General features: G+C 42.8%; 1 protein-coding gene across 1 annotated transcript; it reads right to left on the reverse strand.

The window, feature by feature from the left end:
- Positions 1–27,547, reverse strand: spock2 (SPARC (osteonectin), cwcv and kazal like domains proteoglycan 2). The gene is made up of 11 exons (XM_061087603.1): positions 27,359–27,547; positions 13,907–13,915; positions 13,306–13,351; positions 6,793–6,907; positions 6,361–6,466; positions 4,249–4,357; positions 3,576–3,710; positions 2,250–2,468; positions 1,716–1,778; positions 685–816; positions 1–146 (listed from the first exon to the last, which is right to left on the reverse strand). Exons 1-11 carry the CDS (start codon positions 27,545–27,547, stop codon positions 1–3), a joined length of 1,269 nt encoding a protein of 422 aa, XP_060943586.1.
- Positions 27,548–27,639: the final 92 nt, after the last annotated feature.

Below are 27,639 nucleotides of genomic sequence, written 5' to 3' on the forward strand. Positions count from 1 at the left end.
TTACCAGATATATCCCCCATCATCCACCTCTCCCACCTCCCCCTCTTCCTCTTCAGCCTCCTCTGCAGTCTCCTCCGCTCCTTTCTCCTCCTCATCCTCCCATCCGACGCCGCTGCCAAAGTCACCTGAATACGCCATTTCATTATCTGTGGAAAGATGGATGACAACATTTAGGGCAGGGGGGGGGGGGGGCACAGGGAGATTGAATTATCCACTGTGGTCAGCATGTCTTCCTGAGAACTCTGATGTAGCCCCTCTCTCCCTCTACCAATTAAAAATGCTAAAATCAATTTAAAAACACTGACTGCAGGAGCAAAAAGGGGGCATATGTTTGACTTTGTCTGGATTTTAATAGCTAATTCTAAACCATGCCAGGGGACCCATTTCTATCAGGCGAAGGTTCAGTCCAAGCCGTCCTCATTTATCTTGAAAGACTTTTCTCACATCGACAAGCAGCGCCTTAGAATGCAAATGACTCCGCACACATGAATGTGGCACCGGTCTCTGCACTGAGTTATGTAGAAGTGGGCCTCAGTTCTTCAACATAAAGGCAGCCTTGTGCAAAATGCATGTGCAGGAGCGGGATGATCCACAGCTGAGCATGGTTTTTTTTTTCTTGCTACATCCCGCTTTCAGTTTCAATTATAATACTGTATACTGACAGCTGAGAGCTATTGGATTTACCGCAGTCTGGCTTCCCACGAATCCTAGATCCGGCGACTTCTCCTCCGTTCTGGTCAACACACCAGCACTCTCCCCTGTCACACTGCTGCTTCCTGTAGTAGCCGTCTTCGTCGCAGCTAGGGATGAATCGACCTGGCATTTGCACGTGCACACACACACACACATTAATAAATATGAGTCAGGTATGGTAAAGCGGCCCTGACCTTACATACTGTAATCGTTCCAAACCCCAGTGAAGGCAAAAGCAGATAAAAACATCCTGCATCATGCCTCATCACCCATTGGCAGCCTGCCCGAGTGAGACTGTAATGCATGCGGCAGACAATTCCATATTCCATGAATACAAATATGTTCACGCAGCAAGACAGGGGTGAAGAAGTATTAAGTCACCACAGTGCAGCATATTGGGGTGATGTGGAGGGGCTGGGGGGGATGGCTGGCTAATCATCACGGAATCAGGGAGGACGCCAGATGGAAAAGTTTTTCGATTTCTGATCAGTTGCATGAATATGAATCAAAGAATGTGTTTGCACATAAGAGTGTAGAAGGCCAGGGAAACTGCACTGAGGCCAATCTTAACCTTCATACTCTTAAGAGATATGTGGATTTGTTGCAATGTTAAATTCTTCAGAGTTTATTTATCACAATAGTGCAACACAAATGAGACTGGGAAAAACAGAACTGTCTGTCCAGGCTTTCAAGGGAACAACTGAGCGTCCCCGATCTCCGTGTCCTTGGAGAGTCCTGACTCAGAGCCCAGTCAGCCAGCCAAAATCTGCAGCTCGGACAGGCGTACAAACACACAACTCCAAATACACACACACGAGCACATTTTCACCCGCTTACACATACATGTAAGACACACTGATGGCTGCCTTCCTTTGCCGTCTGTCGGCCTCAAATTGTAATCCACAAGTCTGATCAGGGCCTAATCCCCGCCTCCTGCTTGTCATCTGCTCCACGGCACCCGTCAACCAAGAAAGGCCGACACAGATGAGTTGAAACGCTTTCATGAGAAGTCAGTAACCTACCAAACTTTCTCTTGCCTCCGTCGAGCACTTGGATCCTCTCCAGTTCAGACAGGCAGGCCGGCTCTGAAAAGAACAGAGAAATTGTGTTTTACACGTGAAAAAAAGGAGGATCTGACGAAAACAGTCAAAACTATAAATTCCCCTGTGGGTAATGTGATGACCTCTTGTGCTTTCAAAATCAATTCTCATGTATTTCCCTCACAAACAGAAAAACTGCACCACCTGGGGACCCAGACCTAGTTTCTGCTCGGCTGGTTTACAGGGGCAATCTACAAGAGCTGTGGGAGATCCAGGCTGTCAACAAGCAGCAGGAATGCTTTTAGAGCCTGGCAGTGACCGTTTCAACCCGTAGGGGAGCAGGGGGGTGAGCAGGAAGACAAATAGTGACACACTAGTGCAGGACAGAGGTAGATACACCTGAGGGGCTGTTGGGCTCTTTTAAGTTTAAACGCATTTGCCACAGGGAATATGTCAGCACACAGGCACATGATGGTGTGTGTATGTGCACGTCCCCCCCCCCCCCAGGATACTCACTCTCCCTCCAGAAGCAGAGGCACCACTCAGCGGTTGAGACCTTGCCGTCCCTGTAGGAGTCGCAGGAGTTGAAGAAGGGGCGGATGCAGACCTCGTACTTGTCCAGGTTGATGGCCGCCAGCTCGGCCTGGTCCAGGTACAGGTCGTTGTTGGTGTCCAGCTTGGAAAACATCCAGCCTATGGAGTCCTTACAGCTGGCGCCCAGGCTCCTGTCCAGCACTGCAAACACACAGACAAAGCAAACACATTTTGTCATCAGGGGACAGCTGCACAAATGGAGAATGAAACCGTGCTCAGAAATATTTCCTGCTTCAAAACCGAAAGCTATTTGTTTTCTAAAAGACATCCTGCAAACTTTAACGTGTTTTTTATGCATTAAACTACATTAAACAACTGTTTTTTGTTAAAACAGTAATTCTGGTGTTAATATCACATTTATAACTTAATAAACAAAGTGCATGGGTTGAACAGGGCTCATAAGCTACCTTGTGTTTCAAACCATTTTAAGCCGTGAAGGGTCAATGCTTAGGAGGCAACCATTTAGGACGTCTCTGCATCATGACATTTATATATATTTTAGAAAATGATAATGCTCTAAATACAGGTGGGTGGTCCTCTGCTACCAGCAACCACTTGTGAGTGAGAATCTGGACGGCAGCGCTATTTTTTTAATCTCTGCTGGAACTAAACCCCCTAAACTGCCTAGACGTCCCTGATCCTCTCCTGCCCCTCCTCATCCTCAGCCCCGGCTCTCTCACATGGACTCTTTTGCGAGGGCTTCTCCCCTCTGGACCTTCTGCCAAAACTTGTGGGTGAAACTACACTTTAATCATATCACAGGTTTCAACTAAAAACTATATATTTCATGAAAACAGCAGTAGAAGTGAAATTTAGCATCCGAATGTAAGAATGTTCCACTTCAGAATTTAGAGTTTATTTTAGACTTGGTGCTCGTCCGACACTAACTTGTGTCTCACTACATCCTGAGGCTTAGTTCCTGTTGCCCTGAAGCCCAGCGTGCTCAAGTTTGTGATGCAATGTGAGCTTCTCCTCTAATTATATTTAAACATGTGTCATCCAGCAGCGGGTTGCAGGATCATTGCAGTGAGAGCAAAAGAAAAGCACAGAGGTGGAAGCTGAACTGTAGCGGAACTTTAATGTTGAATGAGCGAGCAATTTAATCTTGTTTTTACAGTTGTAGTGTGGCAGCAACAACTATTGTTTTCACCAAAGCATGAGACCTTAGACTTGTTCGGACTATTTTTATTGTGTATCTGCAGATACTGTAACATCCTCTTAATGGGGTGAGGATTCTTTAGCTCTTACCTGATGTGGTGATGACTGCGGTGGCTCTGGCCCCGGGCTTGCTGCTGTTGTTCTGCTTGGCGTTGCTCTGCAGGAGCTGGAACCAGTCCCTGAGACGCTCCCCGAGATCGGCCAGGTCCTGACCGGTGCAGCTCTCTGTGGACGCCGCAGAGACAGGAAGGATATGATACTTCTTGCATCCATTTAAGTGGTTGTGGTGATTGTCATTGTTCATGAGACACAGAGATAAAGTAGAATGGCACGCATGCATACCTCTGCCAAGGCCCAACAGTCCCTATAAATTCAATCAAGCTGCACTAAATTCCACAAACTTATAAAATCAGTCAATATGACTGTTTTCATCAAGATCCTTGAAGTATTTCCTGGGAAATCAGTGAAAATGTAAAAAAAAAAAATCCCTGTACCTAAGATTTATCCGGCTCTTCCCTGACCCATACCACATCCTTCCACCAAGTGTTGTGGTAACCTATGCTGTAGTTTTTGTGTTATCTTGCTGACAAACAAACTAAACTAATTAACCAACAAAACAGACAGGGGTGAAAACATAACCTCCTTGGCCGAGGTAATAGAAAAATTGTGACGCATCGCACCGCGGCGATTAGCAGAGAATTATACTCTCAAATATATTCAACAGGGTTATTTCTTGTAATGGTTGTTATGTGTCTGATCTTACCATGTTTACTTTCATTGGGCGTGGGGGCAGCGGTTGGACAAGGACACAGACCCACACACTTCAGGGCGAGCTCCTTCCCTGTAAGACATGCCTGCTGCTCCAGCTTACACTGCAATACAAACCCACAAACACACACACACACATATGCATTACCACACACACACAGACACACACACACACACACACACACACACACACACACACACACACACACCCAGCAACAAGGGGACACAAAAGGTGAAGTAAAATGAGTTATTGCCACAACACACATCAAATATTCATGAGGTGGCCGACTGTACGCCCTAATTCAAATCTGAGAATTGCTCCTGAATGCACTTTCTGACTTCTGCAGGCAAGGTCAAGAATAGCGATTCCAAAAGACAGAGCATAAATCAATAAACGCCTGGGATTGTGTCACCGTCACCTCACCCCCCCGATCGGTCCTGCTGAGGCTGTGGATTACGACTCTTTGTCTTGGCTCTTCTCCCCCGAGAGTCTCTTCACGCTGCTCAGCTCTGAATGTGCGAGGTCTATACCGTTAATGACCCCACACTGCACAGTAGGTGTACATTATGCTAGCATCTATAATAATAGAAAGTTAAAGCTGTGAAAAAATCTGCATATAGTTATACATGCGTATGCATAAATTCTGATTATGACAGATATAGTTTATAATCTTCAATAATAGGTGTTACGACTATTTAAGTCATTCTTTATCAACACCTATGTTTTAAAGCAGACAGTGCATCTGAATCCAAATTCACACATTGATAATTAACTTGAAAAAGAGGGAAGCCCAGATCCACAGCCAATGATATTCAGCTTCCGTGCACACCCAGCGATTATCTCAACCTTTATTTTCTTCAGTACATAAATAAAACTACAGAAAAGATTTTTTTAAAAGGTAGGTTTTAATCTTGAACTGCACTGATTGTTTTTTCATTTTCAGTTCCTGGTACAACTTGGTAAATGTAGGTCAGTTCTTCACTCTCCTTCCTCAGCTCTCTGCTGCTCTCCATCAACTCCTGAGGGAAATCTCTGTTTGTTTTGCTCCTAAATGCTCCACCAGCTGGTTACTGGGGCTTTGTTTGTGAGCAGTGCAGAGCAGGTAGAGGACAGTGTGTTAATCAAAGAGTCTTTAGTTGAAAGCAGCTGCCCTGCTCCGAGCGGAAACACTGATGAGAGCAACGAGAGCGAAGCAAAACAAAAACAAAAGATCTGAAAGACACATAGTAATTTGATCTATTATTAAAATAAAAAGATTTGATCAGAGCAACTCTGATATCAAGATTACAGCAGGGTTAAATAAATCAAAAATGTCTGGCAGATAGACTAACGATATTATTTTCTTTTGTTTTTACAATTCTGTTTGTTATGAATGGTCTATTTTCGGAGTGGGAGGCTTCACCTAATGTCTCTGAGTTTAATTAATGAAAGATTTTACGTGTGACAGTAACTTATCATTTTTACCGCAGTAGCCTATATGGTTTAATGAAACACAATAGCTAAAATACTTGGTGAAACAACTTACATCAATATCACAATATTTATAATATAGGATAGGATATTTCTGTTGATATCAACCATAGACTGTATATAAGGATAGATGACAGATGTGGAGCTGCGGTATCATGGTCCAGCCGATGAACGACCAATCAGTCAATCACGAACCAAACTCCCCAGAAGAATGGACTTATTAGTGATATAACCTTAATTGACACAAACCATCTTTGAGATGAGGCTCAGGTGGCGAAAGCTAATACTGTCTATGCCAACAGTCAAATAAATCCTTTCTTCTGGAAAAAAGTAATGTTCCTTTTTTGTGTGGGTTTAATTTTAAGGTCATTCCAGCGACTGCAGGTTGTTGTGCTGTTGAATTGTATCGGATTTTGCTGACAGATTTCTCTTTCCATTTACCATTCACTGTGATATAAATGGTTAAGGAATAATAACCCTTCTTAGACTGATTAAACATAATAGCAGGTACAAACTTTTGTCTCCTGAATGAACACACAGTTTGTAAAATGGATCATTGAGACATGAAACCCCTGAAAGGAGATAAGCTGATCATTTTAAACAGATTCCCAGTCCTGCGTCTTTGTCTTAGTTTACCTTTGAGGCGTAGTTGTGTCCGTCTGATCCGCACACAGGCCCAGAGGAGGAGATGGGACAGGGCTGACAGTTTCCATCAGGAGACCTGAGGGCGGGCTGCTTCAGTCTGCAGCGGGACACAGGACACAAACACTGAGTCCAGCTGTGCTAATTCAGAGCCGAGGCGCGTCAGCAGCATCGAGGTTAACATGAAGCAAAAAGACCTCGTCCACATTGTCTGAACTTATTAGCTTATCATTAAACAACAGGCAGTCGTATTGCTCTTGTGCATGATCCAACTTTATTATTAGCACAGTGGCTGACGGGGAGAAACATCCCAGGCTGTGTGCTTGCTGTGTCGACCTCATGTTACTGTTACCGCATGAAGATTTTTTTAATGTGTGTGTTATGGGATTTCCTCTGTACCTGCCCAGGGGCTACACACACACTCACCTGTGCTCCAGCTTCTTGCGGTTGACGCACACAGCTCTTTGGTAGCCTTGGGCAATACACACCTTGTGCCGGCTGCACTTAACCTTTTGACAGGGGTCCTTGGTGGTGTCTACATCTGGGGGCGGGAAAAAACAGAAAGAGATGTTTGTTGTTGAGTACTTTGCGTGCCGATTTTCTCTGCCCGTCATGCTTCTGTTCGCTCGAAACCTGAATCTCTCCCCTCCATTTGCTCAGAATAACCTGAGAGTCAGTGTAATGTTAGAATGGTTCAGAACTGTCGGTGGTGCACTAACCGATATTTATCCCGCATAAGCATCTTGTGCTTTATAGAACAGTAGAAAACCCTTTAAAAAAAATACAATAGTCAAAAGACCTATCATGATGGAGGGTATTAGTACTTGTTTTGCGTTTTTGTTGAAAGTCTCAATGAAAAAGATTATTTGTGCCAGAACAAAGAAAGAAACAGCCTTTGTCGCACCTCTCTGGTACGTTTACTTATTTAAATATGATTACCCTTAAGGTGACCTGCAAAGAAAAACATATCGTGCGATGTTGGCCTGCGTGGCTACTTCACTCCGCGTCATCCATCACACTCGCTGCAGCTGGCAGCTTATGCCGGACCGTGTGTCAGCAACCCAAACACACTCATATGTCACACCTGTCTGTTCCTAGCAGGCCTCCTGGAGTCCGACCTCGATGTCACACTCTATTCTCTTCAACTCCCACAGCTTTTATTCACTTACACCATCCATCGGCACGGCGCACCTGAATATGGCTTATTCACAGATTACTGTTGCAAAGTCCCGTCTCTGTGGCAGATGTGCTCGCGCATCATGCACTCATTTATCCCCCTGCTCTACTGTATCCTGTTTTTATGGCACTGTTATAATTTAGCAAGGAGGCTTAGGATCGCCTCTCTTGTCCTCTCCAGTGGCTGAATACATTAATGCTGCCGACATCACGGGATTATTGAGGCGAACAGACAGATATCTGATTTGAGAAGCAAATCCAAAACAACACACACCCCCTGTCATGGCTGAGCTGGTTGTATAACTGACTGACTGACTGCTCTGCTGCTGCGGAGAAACAGTGAGGCTCGGAGGCAGTAATGCCCACATGCAGACTCCTCATCCATTTTGACTGTCAACATCGGAGCCTTATTCTCTGGTCGCCTAGTATCCTGCTTGGCACTGATGGTGTGGAGCATCTCCGTGAACAATATCACACACATCTCACAGCTTTTCTCTATTTCTGTCTGTCTCTGCCTTACCAGCGCCTTCTCTCGCTCTCCGTCTTTTGTCACTGCCTTTCTAATCTTTGCAGATTTGCTGTTTCACCCCCAGTCCAATTCACACCATCCTCTGAATCAGGGGGCGCAGCAGCCAATACATTCCTTTGGACACTGGATGAGGAAATCAAGGTAGTCATGGGCAGCTCAGTCAGTGGGAAGGCAAGAATATGTAGCCTTAATGTCAATCCACACAATGAAGATTTAACAAGTAATTAGACCAAAGTGTAGCACTGGACGATACGGCCCGAAATTATGCAAAGATAGAAATGTTTATGTCCGTTGATATCTCGATAAATTTCACAATATTTGATTTAAGTTCAAAGACATTTTACAAATCAGAGATACCTCTTCATTGTGCTTGCACAATGCATGGGCAATATATACAGTAAATTTAACCATTGTTATAATGCTACCGATGTACATTATACTGCGATAGTTATTCATGTTGTATTATTGTCCAGCAGAAGCAGAATGCACAGAGTAGATAATCCTGCCTTTCTAATAGAAAAACGTATAAATAAATCTCGTTGGTAGCGAGCGGCTACAATGCTGGCGCGGCGTTGTGTTGTGAACACAGAAACATAAGGTGGCTGCCTGAGCCTCATGTTAATTTAACAGGCTTCCACAGATTAAAGCAGTGCCTGCGATGATGACGTTTCCATAGCAACAGGCGCTCTTGCAGTTCAATCTGGTGTTTCTGAGAACTCTCTCTCTCCCACTCCAGTTTCTGAAACCCCCGTCATGCAATCATGTCCATCATTCTACCTTTCTTCTTTCTTTTGACATTCCTTTGTCTTCCCATTGTATCAGACGTCTTCACTGTGTGTTCTCATTCTTTGTTCGCCCGCATGTTCATTATTTCCTTCAATGCATCCACTCTCTGTGTTCAACCCCTGATTCCCCCACCTACTTCCATTTTTACTTTTTTGAAACTCTCTCCTATGGTGCTAAACTAAAGCCTGCAGCGGCAAACCTCTCCTAATTAGGCTGCCTGTGCCTCGGTTTGATCCAGTCTAGATTTGCATGAGGTTTATCTCTGCAGATTGGGGCCACATCCTCATCATTCACCCTCTTATCTTATTTTTACACACTCCGGCTCTAATATCGTCAGTGCCATCTTGTCTTCTAGGAAGCAGTAAGGATAAGAAATTCTCCGTTTGTCTGCAATTGTTAGTCCAGGCTTGAATCCCCACAGTCACACACAAAATGACCACCAACAAAAGAGCAAAGGTCTTGCACTTGCATTAATTAATGCTGCATACTGAACCTGTAAACAAGGTTCGTAAAAGTAGCAAGACAAACAGTCAAGCTGTGCACTATGAAACCAAAACAGTGCTTAAGCTGCATGCTGTAAAACAAAAAAAAGCTAAAGCTACATGCTGTTAAAAAAATAGAGATAAAGCAACATTCCGTAAAACCAAATCAGTGCTAAAGCTGCATGTTGTAAAACCAAAGAAGAGCTAAAGCGGCATGCTGTAAAACCAAAACTGAGCCAAAGCTCCTAAAAAAGTTCGAACAAACCTTTAAAGCTGCTACTTTCAAACTATACACAGCCCTTTGATCTATTTGGTTTTATAAATATAGTAATGCTGGCTGTTCATTCCAGTCTCTATGCTAAGCTAAACTAATCAGACAGTAGCCAAAGCTTCACGTTTAGCATACTAATGATTAGTTTTTAATGTGTGTTAATCCAACACACTGAGACGTTTGTAGTCTTGAATGTGGGGTTTTGAGTTTGATAGAAGCAGCCCCAGGTGGCCAGGGGTGACACTGGGAAAGTTTTTGGAGTGTGAAGGTGAGAAGGGCAGCAGTGGTCCCTGGAGGATTGTAGCGGTTGTTTTTGAAGGTGGAGAGTTGTAGTCGTCCCAACACAAGATGTGTGCAACTTGTACAAGAGCCCTGTGAGGACTCCTCTGGGGGAGAGTCTGCTTTGTGGATTACAATGGATTAACAACGTGTTAGTGGAGAGGGTCTTACAGAGGGCAAGATTTTTCCAGGGCAAAATAAAAGATCTGCTCCATCGTCCATCTATTGCTGCAGATTTCAACAAGGTGTTTGTGGGCGATTTACTTTGGGTGCATGTGTGGTCAGCCCAAGCCCCAATATCTGTCAAAGGCCTCAAGAGGTATTAAACTCTAGACCTTGTTGAGTGTGGACTCAGCATGTTTTCCTATCTCCTTAGCGTCTGCCATTGATCTGAAACCATTGATTTGTCGGAAAGCGTCGAATCACCATTCACCTGGCCTCTCTGGCTGAGATAGGATTCTAGGAAGCCAAGATAGTCTTAAATGTGAATGTATAAAAAGAGTCCTGTGAATGGAGTGCACAAACACGTGAGTGTTGCCGTGTTTGTGCGAGTGTGCATTTACTTGTTTGTTCTTACAAATCCCATTTACAGCTGTTCTCCTGCAGTGTTTGGTGTCTTAAGGGCAAGAGGATTCAATCAGTTGCTGGATTGATGAATTGACTGTAGAAATCCACAGCAAATTACCCTGACCTCTCTCTCACTGAGCGCAGTGCCAGCTGAAGTGGAGTCAGCCACTGCAGTGTCTGAATGCAAATTTCTACCTCGGTCTATTATTGCTGTTGACGGTCTGCATGTCAGGAGCGTTGACAGTTCAAATGCTCTGTCTTACTCCGCATGGCGCCGCAGCGGCTGGAGCTGCCCGGCTGAGAGATGAGGCCTGCGGGCTCAGCCCAAGTCGGGTGATAAGACATCACAATGATGTAGGGACGTCTCACAGGGACAAATCTCCTCTTTTTGACTCCCTCCTTTTTATTCAACCACTCAAGAGAGATGGCAGATCAACGGGAGTGAGGTAGCACACTAGTGTCAAGATGAGAAAAAGGGAAACAGATGAATGAAGGGCCCTGTGGTTTGTGAAATAAAAGTAGTGAAGTGCTATTCAACCGCTAACCTGAGGCAAGTATTTCAAACTTTAGTAGAGTTTCATAATAGCTTAGCACACACGGCTGAACTCTACATTATAGAGATGCCACTTGTGACGGTGGCCAATGTCAGTTCGGTCGACTCAGGAAAAATTGTGTATTATTTCTGCTCGATTGATGAACTAGCAAATCTGAGAAAGACAGTCTTATGATCAAATCAGAGTGCCAATGCCTTTTCATATTAACAGTGGCATGATCAAGGCTGTGTCACTTGATTATGAATCATTGTTTGGGTATTGTAAAGGTAAGCTTTTAGGGTTATCCAACTAAAACTTAGTTAAGGTAAGGAAAGGCGAGTGGTGGAAGTTCATGAAGAGGCGAAGGAATCTACCTCCTCATCTCTACACATTTATTTTCACCTCATTCACCTCAAAGGGTTACTACTTAGGACATGGACAGAGACATTAGAATTGAATGTAACTCATGAGATGTAGAACTGGCCAATAATGAGGTAACCTGGAAGGTTATTTTAATGATACGTCAATGTCAACTAAATAGATTCTCCCAGCTTTAGACGACACTCTGCACCATTGTCATCAAAATGATAAATGAGGGAATGTCTTTGAGAAGAATCGAGCTCCGTCTTCCCATCGAAACTGAAGCTGGCACTAGAGCTGCTCTAGAGGCGTGTGGTGGCTGATGTAAATACAGTCAATAATTGGTGAATACTCTTTGTCTTTAAATCAATGCAGGAATCTCTCAGTTGATATTTGGATTTCTGTAAATCTATATCCTATTTCCTGGCTTAATCTGTTATTGATACTAGAAATATAAATAGAGATGTTTTAACACATACAAAGATAGACGCGAAAGTGAAAAAACCCCAAAAGAATACAAATATTTAAGGATGATAAAAAAGACGTAGATGAAGATGTCAACTTCGAAACAAAATGGGATTCGAAAGCTTTTAGCGATAAAGGCAGACACCTGACGCCACTCCTTACCTAAACATTACCGACATTATCCTTATTGTTGTGGACTTGTCTGACCGTCTCCTGCCCAGAGTTCATGTCTAAAAACAACAACAGTTTATAGATCTGAAGCAAAACGATTCCTCTTTAAAGATGAATAGAAAACAGACAGTTAATAACTGTCTTCATTTTCAGCCCATCATACTCTTACACTCATTAACTTGCCTTCTCCTTCCAGTCCACAATTTCCTCATCACCAAACTGCCGTAGAGTCTACAGGAATAACGTTGATGTAATTTGCGTCACATTTAATCAATGTCTCATCCTCATCTTGTGCTTTTACTTCCATCACCCTGGCCTTTCATTGGAAACCATAAGTGGTCCTTTGTTAAGCTCTTGGAAATTGCTCTAATGGACTCTGCCATTCAGCTTAGTTCATTTAAGCTGCAAATCAAGTGTCATGACTTCATCTTGTGGCGGCTCAATTATGACCGGAGTCAAGGAGCGGACCTCCGACGTTCAGTCTCTCCACACGGCTCCTGCTTGAGAGCAGCAGACGAGGAGGAAAGGGAGGATGCAGAAGGAAGTGGCGATAGGTTATTGAGCCAGTGTTTAGCATCTCCTGGGGGAGAAACATCGGACCCACTCAGGCGGACAAAAATAGAGCGCTAACATCTTGCATCCTTTTTGCAGATGAACCCCAACAGAAGCGCACAGAGAGAGCAGGACCAGAGAACAAACAGGGTTCAGTGCCGTCTAATATAATGAACTAACCCTAACCCTGACCATCTGGGAGGCATCGCAGTTCGAACACAGGCCACAGAATCTGCCTCCATCCCTCACGACAGGCGACTGACTCACTTTCACTAAATCATGCGACCTTCACTTCCTCAGCATGAATGCCATGGAGTTTTATAAGCTTTTTTTAATATTTAGCTTTTATGAATTATGTTCGTGCCTGGAATCTGAGCATGTGAGGAAACATTTCAATCTTTTGAATCTGAAGTCACCCTTTCATACGGAAATGTCATGAACGCTTAAAGTAAATAAATCTTCCATTTCATATTTTGGGATATGGCATAAAATCTCTTGTTCATGCCTTTTCTTATGCTTACTGAACCTTCAGGGAATATTAAATTATGGGTTGTGTATTTATTACTTTCAGGACATATGAAAGAATAATTGATGAGGAAAACCTTATTCTAAAGCTTCTTTCAGATTTGCAATGAAGTCCAGATATTTTCTTGAAATTTTCTGGAGGGCCTGTATGTGAGAACGCAAACATCTGAGTCAGACCACTAGTAAAATTGAATTACATTAATGGACTAATATAGCTAAAAGACATGAGATTTTACGACTTACTGTCATCTGAGCCCTGATTTTCATCCCAAGTACGGACGTCATCATCCTGCAGAAACACAAAGAAAACAGTCTTTCATTAGCGAGAGCAGGATAATTCCCACTGCAGGCCTGAGCACACAGTGTCGCTGATAGCAAAAAGCATTAACACTGTCATCTGCACAGAGGAGATGTGATGTCGTTTACATTATCCTCACACACTGACTATAATGTGTACATTAGTCTTGCAGGATGATAATTAGTTGAGTGAGTCGCACACACCGGAGACAGGCGAGTATCTACTGTGGCTGATCCGTGTGGAAATGAGCCCAACAAATCTGCACTCGATGTCTATATGTGTGAGACATATGGCTCGGGGGGGCGAGCTGCCTTTTAAGTCTTTTCTTTTTTCCTTTACTTGATTAGAACATGAATCGCTCTAATTAAAATAGGCAACTTGGAGGAGATGATGTAAAAAAAAAATGTAAAAAAAGAGGCGAGGAGGATGGATGGAGAATGAGAGATGATGATACAAAAAGACAAGGGAATGTGTCATGAATGAAGACGACATCATCATACAAAGGCAGCGGGAGAATTGTGGGAGAATAAAACGGAGAGAACTGACCTCAACCTCCTGGTGGAATGACAGCAAGAAGGAGAGAGAAGAGCCAATATTAGTGAGGAAGAGACATGTATTTAGATACAGGGTATTTAGCTGCAATCAATGACACTGTAAAGCCACAAGAAAGGCGACTTTCTATGCTCATATTGAAGCAAATAACCTTAAGTGAAGTGAAGGTTATTAACCAGCAGCTTGGCAATAAAGAAAAACACTTCAAACGTCGTCACATTTTATTTAAATATGGCAAACACATTTTTGGAGGATTACTTTTATGTTACCTCGCAATACATTTTTCTTATCTCAGAATACTTTTGCACATTCTCAAGATACTCGCCCCCTTCTAGTTCTTCTGAGCCACATGTTGCTCATCCTTTCCCACCGCAGCCCCACAATATGGATCAACTTATTGGATTTTACTTCGAATTGGCATAAAGTACTGATATACTACTGCTGCTGCTCAATAAGGCATGGTTATATCTTTGGTGAAAATAAACTAAAATGAACACAGTGTGGTGATCTGCAGGATGCTCTTGGATTCATTATGGGAATGAGAAACTCTTGCCAGATAATACGAAACTATTGCAAGGGAACGTAAAAGCAATTCAGCATGAACCTTCAACGGCTCAGTTGATTGATGTATGGAAATAAAGAATATAAAAATCTGACAGAAAAAAAGATGAAGCCTTGACAGAAATCTATATATTCTTATCGTATTCCCATCATTAAAAAGCTGATTAAGAAATTATGAAGTTTTAATATTAAATCAAAATCATCACATACTGGTAGTAGGGACTTTTCTAAAGGAATTTGTTAATGCTGAGACTGAAAACTCAAGATGGAGTGAGTGCATTCAGTTAAACACAAATCCGCCTGTGCTTCTTTCAATAAATAATGGATCCCATAGGAGACGGTACAGATTCAAAGCCTTTTGAGCATATTTGCTGTGTCTGAACATGAGTCATATCAAGAAATTTACAATCGGCCAACCCCCCCCTCCACTCCTCCTTAGTGATGACTTACTCATCACCGTAAACATTTACTGTACGGGAAGCGTGTGCCAAACAGCTCCCTGGAAGGCGATGAATCCTGACACAACACATGAAATAAGCAGCCCTCATGAAAGCTGGGACCTTCTTCCTTGAACCTGACAGTTTTATTTCACACAGGTAAATATTTTCATCGCTTGCAAGCACTCCAAACACCACAACGCTGAAATCTACCAAACGGCAACGCTGTTCGCTTCCTGTCCTCTCTGCTCGCCACAGTGTGAAGCTCACTTCCCCTTCTCAATTATATAAAGATGACTTCCAGTAAACTGGCGAGCGACTTTATAACTTAACACTCCAGCTGAGCTTCATGAATGATTGTCAGTCATGCAGTTTAACCTTGTTGGGCCTAATGGAGTCAAGCATTAGCAGGGTATAAGACCTCAAAGAGTTTATGACCTGGCCATTAATCTAACACCTCCCATGTCTCCTTTATCGATGCTTCAGCTCCTGCATTATTTAGCAGCCTCTCTGTGTTTGTGTTTCTACCAAAACTGATGAGAGTGTCCTGCTGCGCTGACAAGACGGCAAATCAATGAATTCATAAAGGAACGGTTGCAGAAAATGTATTCGGGGAAAATAAATTCTCCTGAGTGTACAACGAAATTGAGCATGAAACGCAGAGCGCGGCGACAAGTTGAGCACACAGCAGGGGAGTTGCATCACTCTGGGAAAAAAAGAAAAGGAGAGGAAAGTTGTGATGAAAAGGCTGCTGTTTTTTACATACACGTGATTAAAGGAAACTGGATGAGAGCTGGAAACACTCGGCAGTACCCAGGAGCCCTGTGATTTACCTGATAGCATCATATCAGAGCTCCTCTTGTTAAACAGAGCGGAGCAGCTTACCCTCCGCTTCAAACAAGGCAGACTGTTTGCCTCGCTGCCGGGCTCCACTGTACTGATTGGCAGATCACAGTATCTCTCATATCTCTCCACCTGAAGTCTCTTCACTGGAAAAATGGACTCAACTCCAGAGGAACTGCACAGTGGCAAATAAATCTCTGAACCAGAATTACTGCCCCGTTATATTATTTAGTGCAGTGTTAGTCTGCATCATTTTTTTCCATACTCAGATAAGATCATTTTGAACTTTGACCTTTTATCACTGGCATCTAATCAGATAATCTTTGAATCCAAGATACAATGGGTCAAGATTTGAGGAAACTTCAGTTCTTCATGTTCAAGATGCTAAAAACAGGTTATGTTAGGTCACAGGAGTCTTGACCTTCGACCACAAGTTTGCGTCTTCGAAAATGCCAAAATCCATCCCTTCATTCCTTAAGTCCAAGTAAACATTTGTACCAAATTTGAAGAAATTCCTTAAAGGCGTATTTGAGATATTTTTTTCACAAGCATGGGACAGAGGGACGGACAAGCCTAAACATGAAGCCACCTGGCATAAAGTATGAAAAGTATGACTAAGACTCTGTTATTTTGGGGGGATAAAGACGTTTAAACAGGAAAACAGTAGAAATGAATGTAAGGGTCTCTGCGTGTCTATCTAACAGGTCATGTGTGTGTGACTGACGGGTGTTCCTGTGTAAATGTCAGCTGTCAGCTGCACTTAGGGTTCACTGTGGTTATCCTGAGGGGTTTGTTCGTGCTGACAGTGGGAGGGCGTCGATGCCTCATCAGTAACAAAGGACACAGTAATATCACTCATGTGGAGATCCGTGCAGGCATATCTGCCGGATGAAGGTTCCTACTTGACCTTTTCCTCACAATTATGGTTAATATCAGCCTTTTGTGAATTCATCCACCCATGCAGAACAGCACAGGGCTCGAGCTGCATCTTGCATCAAAAAGCACCACGGGTCATACAATTTACAGCAGGAGCCAATTTCAGCCCACACAGACCCCCAGTCTCAGATTTTCATGTAAGACTGTGTTTTTCTGGCCAAAACCTTTGCATGAGTGAAGCTTCAGAGCTGCTGCAAAGTAAACACAGGCATCAAGGGAGATCCCAGTCTGTAAATGTGAGCCAGTTCCTAGCTTTGGTTTTAAAAAGATGCCAAAAAAGGTCATTTCTGTTTGCCTGCTCCTTGATGAGAAACCAAACAGAGGTCCGGGTTTGATTGAACAAAACCAATTAAATGCAGATCATGTAAAAATGTTAAGACTTGTACATAGTAGGTCCATGTCCCTCAAAATAACACATTTAAACATAAATTTCATTCAATGAAAATAGCATAGCGGTTTTCCTTTCACTGCTATGGCTACACAGATTTTTAAACCTGTAAAAAAAGGGCAATGGACTATTGTCCCATTGCCAGTAGAGGAGTTTGCCTTTCTGTTGTTCCCCAATTAATCAAGAGTGGAGTGTAAACATGTGGTTTTTGGTCCTCGCGGAGAGGACTGATGCTGACACGTTAGGGGTTTGGTGAGAAAGTCACCTGCTTTGCACAAATGAGTCTGAGCTGCACTCTACACCGAAGGTCCAGCTTACTGTAATCTCTCCCTCCAGACTTTCTCTGAAGGGTTGCATGGCCAACACTCCTGCTGCTGAAGTCCCCTCTTTCATTCTGCCCACAGCGAGAGGTCTTAAGGAAACGCAAGAAGCCCTTTCAAGTTAAGAGCCACTGAGAGATGAAGGTGTCCATGTGCAACGTAAACTTCGGTCGACTGCTGAGGATACAGCTCTCTCAACACACTTCCCATCATATACTGTATTTAAATATGATTGACCAAAAGTAAAGCTTAGTATTTAAAGCCATGCTAGTGGATGGGACATGGAAATGGGAGGAAGTGAAAAAGTGTTATCCATCTTTATATAGAGTCCATGACAACTTTATATACTGGAGTTATTTGATACATTCATGGGTACCTAGTATACACAGGGGAAGATAACCCACATCATGGCATGAATCCTAATTTAACTTTAAAATTGTTTTAAAAAGAATGCCTTCAGGATTCATGCCCCGATGTTCTCATTTCACATTAATGATAATCTTGCTGAAGCACACTTCTGAAAACAGTGTGCTGGGTACGAATGTAGCAGAAAAAAATAACCCCAAAATCTGATGAAACAGAGAGAGAAAATTACACTGCCTAGAGGATTTCTTCAGCTGCTGTGCTACATGCAGCATCAAATAATTTCCTCCCACCTAGAGACTCATATAAAGACTGTGTTGCTGCTCGCATCCTCTACGCTTTGGTTTACAGATCACATGAGACACGCCTGAGATGAAATAAAAACCCTCTCCACCACATTCACATCCTGTATGTTCTCCTCTTATCTTCACAGCTTCAGGGCAGCAGAAGCAAGCCTCGTGTTTCCTGTATTCCTGCATGTGCACACTGGAATCTGAGCAGATGCTTAAGGACTGCAAGGGCAGAAGAAGAGGCAGAGCATCAAACGCTGAAAGTCTGGTCTGCTTCTCCTTACAGCACGAGTCAAGTGCCGAGCTTATGTAAGAGAGAGGGACGGGTGAATAAAAGGTGAAGTGGGGGTTAGTACTTCTGGGGAAAAGATCAATGGATGACAGGGGGAAAGAGAGCAGTGGGGAAATGTTTTCTGACAGAATTCGCCAAGAGTGAGCGGAACGTGTCAAACTAAACTAATACAGATCTCAGGATGAAAAAGGGAATGCTAAACATGTAGAAAACAAAAATGAAAACTGGAAACTGGAAACTGGGCACTGGACGCTTGAGTGAATGTAAACCAATACCTGTGATCTGACCGTTAGAGTTTATACGATATGTTCCACCTATGGGGGCCAGCCCTCGCCTAAACGTTTTGGAGATGTACCTTTTGTTTCCGGTTGGACTCGGACAATATCTTGCTGTGTTCTTCATATGTGAAAGGCAAAGTCATGCTCGTATCTAATCACAGCTTTAGAGATAATAAGTAACACGTATTTCTACAACCCAAAACTATGCCCAGTCTCTGTTTTCCTTTGTCCAATCTTTTTGCCCAGGAGAAGCACTGGATAATTTGACTTGTCAAGGCATCTAAAATTATTAAAATAAAACAAGAATATTGAAAATAGATTAGCAAGAAGATGGAGAAAAAACCTACACCTGCGCTACAATAGATTCAACAATAGATGGATTTAAACAGACTTTGATTTATCCTCAGTTTTGATGCACTGTGCGGTATCTAAACACTATTGATGTGCTTTCTTCAGGGGATATACTGACTTATTTCCCATCAAAGCATATATTGATATGCTCTTTTTTTTATGCCATTATGTGCATTGAGATTTGAAGGACTTGCGGCTGCAAGCTTGGTTTCATTATTACCGAATGGTGCTTAGTCTAATAATCCCTCAGTTCAAACACAGGGAACAGAAGCAAATGAATTAAGTTATGAGAAAGCTTAGAAATTTTAATCTTAAACATTAGACTGAAACATTCTGAATGCTACACAGCTTTCTTCTCTTTCATACGGAATCGCTGAATATTTTGTATGCATTTTGACAGATGAATAAACCCATATTCTGCAGTGCACTTCTCACTGGTTCATTCATGACTAATCTCTTTCACACCAAAGACGTATTAATTTACGTCTGCACTGAATTGTCCGATGCTCACGCCGTGACTACTATAGATATAGTGCTTTATACATAATAATTCCCTGCCTCTTTCAAGAGAGGCTCTGACGCCATTCTTCACACTCAAGTAGAGATGATTGATGTCAGAAATACCGGGACAAAAGGATTGGAAAAAGATCAAATACAAAGCCAGAGTCGAAGAAAATTGCACTCAAGTATGTAAACAGTGAATTGCTTTTTCCTCTTCACTAAATACAGAAATACAGGACCAAAAAAATCAACTGCTTTCATTGTATCTGGCAGTAATGTTGACACAGTGTTGAATCCTTAAACCTTTTTACTTCGACGTTATAGATCTGTACACAGTGTTGGGGAGTAACGGAATACATGTAACGGCGTTACGTATTTAGAATACAAATTATGAGTAACTGTATTCCGTTACAGTTACAAATTAAATAGATGGTATTCAGAATACAGTTACATTGTTGAAATCAGTGGATTACATGACGGTACTTCTCTGTTTCATGAGTGTATTCACTCTCTCGTAAATCCACCGGCGGCAAAGCCCCCAGGAAGCAGCTGGAGACCAGGGCTGCCGTAAGAGCGCCCGGGCCCCCGGCGGCGTGAAGGAGCCTCACCGCGACCGGCTCGGGACCGTTACAGGCCCGGGACCGAGGCTCTGATAGAGTTCCGTCACTACCAGAAATCTACGGAGCTGCTGAACCGCAAGCTGCCCTTCCAGCGCCTGGTGAGAGAAGACCGACCTGCGCTTCCAGAGCTCCGCTGTCATGGCTCTGCAGGAGGCCAGCGAGGCACGCCGGGTTCACAACGGAACCCCCGCCCCCCCCCCCCTCTCTTTTTATCTTTATGACTGCTTGTGTGTCTGTAGTGGATGGGCAGAGGGGGGCATTTAATAATGTGATCGGTCAAATTGGTAAAATTAAAACTCCAGGACAACAGAAGGGGAATACAAACTACGGGATGCATGCTTTATCATTTATATCATATAAAATATGTCATCAATATCGTTTAAAATCATTTTTCAGTGTGTTTCACGGAGCGATACGCTCGCGTCAAGCGCAAAAAATAGGCTCGACGCCGAAACGATCGCTGCACGACGCGAGGCAGCCTTGGCGCAGGGGGGGGCTTCAGCCTCCGGTAGGACCCGCACAGAGATGGGAGAGGATGGGAGCCGGACATCCAGCTGGCCCGCCGCATCAGCCGAGAGAGAGTTTAAACTGCTGCTGCTCCACTGACTATAACAACGCCGCAATCATACACTTAAAATATGCAATACAAACCGGAAGTATTCCAAGTATTCAGAATACGTTACTCAGATTAGTTAATGTAATGGAATACGTTACAGATTACATTTTTGGGCATGTATTCTGTATTCTGTAACGGAATACGTTTTGAAAGTATCCTTCCCAACACTGTCTGTACACACCCACACACACTTACCCACCCACACACGTAGATACAGCCATAAATATAAATTCACACTTGGTCCAAAAAGTCTTGGTGCACCAATGACAGCCCTGTACTCACTATCTATAAATAAGATCCGCCCTGGTGCCTCCCGGGGCCCCGGAGGGAACGAGAACACAGTTTGCACCCCACTGGTGAATCTGGTGCAAACAGTGAGAACCTTTACACTTCAGGGAAAAACACCAAACTCAATCGAAAGAACAAGACTTGTAACAACAACGGAAAATCAATTACGTTTCCTTGGTATTGGCCACAGGAAGGAGAAGAGTCAGCCAGCGAGTCGAGACGAGGGACTCTAGAACAACGTTATCGAATAAGAGTCACAACCAGATCAGCAGCAGTGGAGGGATACCTGTCTTGTCTCGTGGAAGCGGCAGACCGGCTGTTACTTCTGTTGTATAAGACCAATCATTTCACTACTCATATCTAATGCGGTGAAGATTTCTTGAAAATAGATTCACAAGAGCTCAGATTTTTGTATCATTTGTAAGCTACAAATTCCTTCGTACACTAAAAGTTTCTACTATTTTCCTACGTTTTTTATGTCTCACATCATTCACACTCGTCACAGTTTATGGTTGTTTTGCCCATTGGCTGTCTCTAAACATGACGACATGACAAAAGCGTCTTGATCGCCACCTGGTGGCTGGCTGCTGTATAGATCATAAATCCTGGCTTCTCCATGTTAACTGTTGTGATATGGACCAGACTAAAAAGTCAAAGAACAGGCCAAATACATTTTTTGCAAAGATGGTTTTAGTCATTTTAAGTGTTGATGTTTCTGACAGGTTTGCAATTAAGCTATTGGATGTTCTAAAAATATGTTGAAACGTCATGTTTTTGTATTGACCCGCTATCGTTGCTCGAGATCGCAACTGCCTGACATTCTGACATTCATCCTCTTGTATCAGCGGCTGTGCCCACAGGAGCTGATCTCACCCAGGCGGTGACTCACTCTGGCTTAAACCCAAAGGTAATAACACTTAGAATTGGTGCCACTTAGAATTATTGTTAGTTTTAAAAGGGGGAAAAAGGGATTTGATTAATTGAGCCTCTCTTGTATAATTTCAAAGGCCATATACAGTTTTATAATAATTTAAGAGTTGTAAGGAGAGTTGATTATAAATATGAATCTTAAACTGTCCTGTTTTATATCTGGATTCATATAAGCAAACGTCACGATGCGTAACTTTTGAAAGGAAAAGTATTTAGGAGCTTTTACTGCTGCTAATGTCCGGGCTATTTACTGTGTTGTTACCATAGCAGGACATTGGATGTATCCCACAAAGATCTAATAACAGGCAGATTCCTGAATGTAAGTTGTTTTTGTAGCGAGCAACCTATTTGGCAAACAAACTCCCAGGTGTAGCCAACACAGAAGCAGGTCACTCTATGTAGCCAGGCGTGTGAAATGCTTGCAGGGGTTTCTGGCATCTGCAAAGAGGAGTGTTGTCAAAAGAATGCCTCAAAGAGTCCAGTCGTCTTCTGCAGCTATTATTCCGGGTGAAAATACTTTATCTAGTTTTCTACACAATTGCATCTGCTGCGAAAATGGATATTTATCACTTTTCATTGCTACACTTATCAGGTCGTCTCCCTGTCTCTCTCCCGCAGCACCTGTGCCCTCCAGCTGTGGCTGTTGTACTGCAGTGGGAAGCAGCTGTAGTTGTGCGACCGAGGCACGATGAAAGAAAGTTTCTTTCATTATTTTTTTCTCCTTCTACTCAATTACAGCCCACCTAAGCCTCTGGTAGCCGGCCAAGACACCCCACGGCACATCGGTAATGCGTTCAAATCCTGACCGACCAGACTGACACTCTGAGATGTGTCCGTGGTAATCGAGAACAACTCCGTCCGTATCGCCAACAGAGTTCGATGAGGAACGACTCACGTCAGAACAAAGCCTGATGGGACAGACTTATGGGTTTCTGATTACCTGTTATCATCACTCATGGCATTAATGCATCAATAGCAGTCTATTCTAATATCAGAGAGCACGGAGGCAGTCGAAGGTTTCTATAGAAGGAAAGCCAGCCGGCCCGCGAGACTGCCCATGACAAATTTACTGACTGGATAGTCTTTAATGGAGTTTTTGGCTCCAGTTTTGCAGATGCCATTATCCACAATTATGTTTCCTATAGTGGTGAAAGGATAAAAAGGTGCAGTGACAATCGCAAAGTGTTGAAATTCTGCTGGAGTTAGGCCAGTTTAAGAGAAGGAGATAATCAGGTAAAGGTTGAACCAGGTAAACCTCCGATTAAATGTTCTATAGAAAAACGAACAGGGCGGTGCAGGAGAAACACATCACATCATAATAACATCTGCCAGAACCTGCAGCAAGTGCCGTCAACAGTCTACATATTTAATCCGCTGGCATCAACGAGGGATGTGATGCTTTTTCTTTGTGCTGGCACCAAGTGTTTTCTGCTCATTAAAAATTAAGTGGCTGGTTACGGGTGCAGGCAGGATTGGTACTGGGTGGTCCAGAGCTGCATGAGTGCACACACATATGTGTTTAGATTTACCAGGCACGGACAGAGCAAAGAGAAATAATGAACCAAAAACCTATAATCTTAAACTCTGACCTCTTCCGGTGATGGATACTGACATTAAATACCCCCCCTCCTGGGAGAACTTACATAAACGTGCCCCTAATCGTCTTCTCTTTTTGGGCTCATATCTGAGTTTAGCTTAAATCAACTGGAATTAATCACTAAACCGCGGCTCGATGATTTCACGGACCGAGCAGTTTTCATAACGGATTTCATAACCCTAACCCTAACCCATAAAAAAAATGGATTTACCGTTGATTTGCTTTTATTAGTCACAGCAGATAGGATCTGCTATGCATAAAATCCCTGGCCATTTAGGGTAATTTTATACTGAGATAGAGATAGAGATAGACTTTAGTGATGAGGTAATCCCCGCTGACATCTAACTGTCCCTATGATGAGTCTGTGAATTTCTCCGAGCTCAGCAAAATTTCTCTCAGGTTCTGTTCTTAAAAATTACGCTTAAAATTAAAATTAGTTTACGAGATTAATTTTTTATGATCCCATAGATGCAAATATTTCTTGCTGCTTGCGTGTCTCCATATTAAACCAGCTATAAGAGCTGTTTCTATTTAAACCTCCATGTTGAAGGTTCATTAACAGTAAAGAACTTTCCAATTTTAACTAAAGCAACTCTGTGTTCAGTTTCCATGACTGCCTTTGCCTCGTCAGGCACAATTATTTATTTATATTTCCTGCATCTGCTGCATTAGTGGAATGAAATGTTGAGTGCACCTGTCAGATTAAAGGATTGAAGGTATCCCATTCTGTTATTTGTTGACTGTAACTGTTAAATCTAATAGTCTCCCTGTGAAATAGATTGAAGTGTGGGAGACATTTTTGTTGGGAGTGAGGGAGGCTCTTATCCTGAATCTGCTTTTTACATTTCGTAAGAGAATAAATATGAAATATTTACAGTGTGTGTTCCTATATGCATTGTGTGTGTGCGTGTGTGTGTGTTTGAGGGCTTGTGTGCATGTGACAGTGTATGTTTGATATTGAGAGAGCTTGTCTTTCATGTTTCGCAGCTTTGATTATTGCTTTCCAGTGTTGAATTAATATTCAACATTCAGCTCTCTGAGGACTGTACACGTCAACATCAATTTGTGTAATCTGAATACCTATAAGTGTGTCATTGGCAGCCCTTTATACATCAACCGACAAATTCCCAGAGACTGAACCACTTTTTTTTTTAGCTCAAAGACCAACATGAAGCAGCAGCAATTAAATGTTCATTATATTCAATATTCAGCAGCCCTCATTAAGAATCATCCAGAAGGGCAGCTACTGCACAAATTATATTTCTGTGGAAGACGTCTAGGGTCTTAATGATATTAAAAATCTTAATAGAGGAAGTTTCCACTCATTCCTCTGCCCCCCCTGAAGTGGGACTGGTGAGGTGGATACAGTCGTCTAACTCCCAACGGTAAAGGCTCCATTTCAACACCATAACAAACAGACTGCTGTTGCTACGGTTGCAAGCTGGAATCAAAGCTGTTCCTACTGGCGATTCCCCCGGGAGGTTCAGTGGTTCACTTCTCTGATGTTTCTGCTGTCATCATCATCATCACCACAGACACAAGGACTCCTGCCATTTTAATGCACTTGCAAATGAGTGGTGAAGCTATCCTTTGCATTGACTTCCATTCATCGTTGACAGCCTGACCAAAACCGTACACCTAACCTTAACCATGACCAATATGTCTAACCCTAACCCCAACCAAACCACAATTAATATCTTGCCACTAAACTTAACTAGGATTTTTTGCTTCGATAGGACTTCATAAGGTCTACTGGTCCTGACAAGGTCAGTGTTGTAAAAGGTCCCATAAAGGAAATAAAAACAAGTCAACACACTCACACACGCAGCATCTTGCACAAATATAGACATAATAATGCACATGTAAGCACACACACGAGCATGCACACACAAACACACACACACACACACACACACACACACACACACACACACACACACACACACACACACACACACACACACACACACACACACACACATACACATTAAGAAAATTACTCCTGGGTCCTGGGAATAATGATCATGAAAGAGATACAGCATGCAGCTGCTCGGCAGCTTTGATGTTAAACTGAGAAAAAAGGGGAAAATAGAGCATGTGACATCTTCATATCTGATGGCAAACCCTTAAACGCTGAAGAGAAGAAGAAGAAGAAGAAGAAGAAGAAGAAGAAGAAGAAGAAGAAGAAGAAGAAGAAGAAGAAGAAGAAGAAGAAGAAGAAGAAGAAGAAGAAGAAGAAGAAGAAGAAGAAGAAGAGGAAGAAGAAGAAGAAGAAGAAGAAGAAGAAGATTTCCCGACACCATTTATAGCTGGGGCTGCTCTACATACTCCAGGTGTTTGTGTTTTGAACATGTGCTGAATAGAGAGTGAAGCTGCTGCTCTAACCGAGCAAACTAATCTGCTCCCAGGAGGCCAATTTTTCACAATCATTCCCCTCTTCGTCAGGGACATCCTCGGCTCAGTATTTACAGAGGTTTATGATTGTATGTAGAAAGGCTCAGCTTCTCCTCCTGCATCGCTCTCAGATAGACGCTCCAGCCAACTGCTCACATTTCAAATCCAATAATGAAACCTATCACGTGCTGCACTGACCAACCTGGATCAATTAAAACCCAATTAACAGGAGTCATATGGAACATAATCCAACTGCACTATTGTCCTAATCCTATTGGGATCATTAGTAATCATTTCACAGAGCCGGAGGCAAAACTCCTTCTATACAAATGCAGATATGGCAATACATCACTTTGCATGCAAACAAACACACATGCCCTGCAGGTTTTCATCAATCTCTGCAGCCCAGTTTAATCTGTTCAGTAGGTGAATACGTGCATCAATCAATCAGAGAGCCTTTGCTCTAATTGCTTAATTCTCTTGTTTGTGAAATCTCCAGGGACACATCTGGGAAAACACATCGGAGGTAACCCATATTTGGGTCAGTATGATGGAAGAGGTGCTCCTGCTGTAGAGCAGAGACTAAAACATGAATGGCTCATTATTAACAAAGGGTTGAAAGTTGGAAGAGAAACAATCTATATATGGATTGTGTTATTGCTTTATTTTTAAGTAAAGATAGTTTGCATAACCTGATTTTGAGGGGGAAGATAACAAATGTAATTGTCAGCCCCTATAGTAGCTACACGTTTCATCCAGACTGTTTTTATTAATTCTTAGAGGGGGAAAAAACTGGGTAAACATGTTCATGTGTGGAGTTGACACACAAGATTGAAGGGCTAACATGAACACAATCTTAGTATAATCTTAATATGTATTGTGACCTTCCCTTGCTTACATATTTATATATTTTAAGATTTGTATCCTATTTTCACAGTTTTCTTTGTCTTAATTCCAAAAACTCAATTGCAGTAATTTTAATACGGTAGATTTCTGTTTCTAGCATTTACAAACATACCACAACAAAGTGTGTGTATGTGTAAACCTACTTGGCAATATAAACTGATTTTCTCACTTTATCATTTGTGGCTTGCTCCACATGAAATTTCATTGAACCTGTAGTGACAGGGAAGATCTTTTGAATCCCCCCCAAAAATAAAAAAATTCCATACACTTATTGGTTTTTCATTTTCTTATATCTATATATTTGTTTTTATGCAAAGTGTGCTTGTATTTCTCCAGTGGTTGTGCGAAGGTTTCAACAGCAGCAGCACCAACTTGTGTTGTGTTGTGTAACTATGTTTTGCTAAATGATCGTGCATATGCGTGTCCCCGCATCACCAGCGCATCTTGTACCGCATTATACCGCGCATCTCTCCATCATCATCACCATCATCATCATCAGCAGCAGCAGCAGCATCAGCAGCAGTGATGGACTTACGTCTCTGAAGCGGTTCCAGTGCTTGAGCTTGCGGCTGTACTGTGAAATGGTGGACAGCCACTGGTCGTCCTCCATGAAATTCCCCGTCTTGTCCGCCTCCTTCACGCTCCTCACGTCCGTCTGGACGCTGGACCCGGCGAGCAGCGCCAGCGGGACGAGAAGGCTCACGACGTCCGTAATGTCCACCATGGTCGCGGATAATCACACAAACACAAACACCGGTTGTCGGGTGTCCCTCTTCTGGGAGGATGGAGGAGAAGAAGGATGCTGATGCTGAGGCT

Source organism: Limanda limanda, chromosome 15, assembly GCF_963576545.1.
Source record: "Limanda limanda chromosome 15, fLimLim1.1, whole genome shotgun sequence".
In the NCBI taxonomy this organism is placed as follows: Eukaryota; Metazoa; Chordata; class Actinopteri; order Pleuronectiformes; family Pleuronectidae; genus Limanda; species Limanda limanda.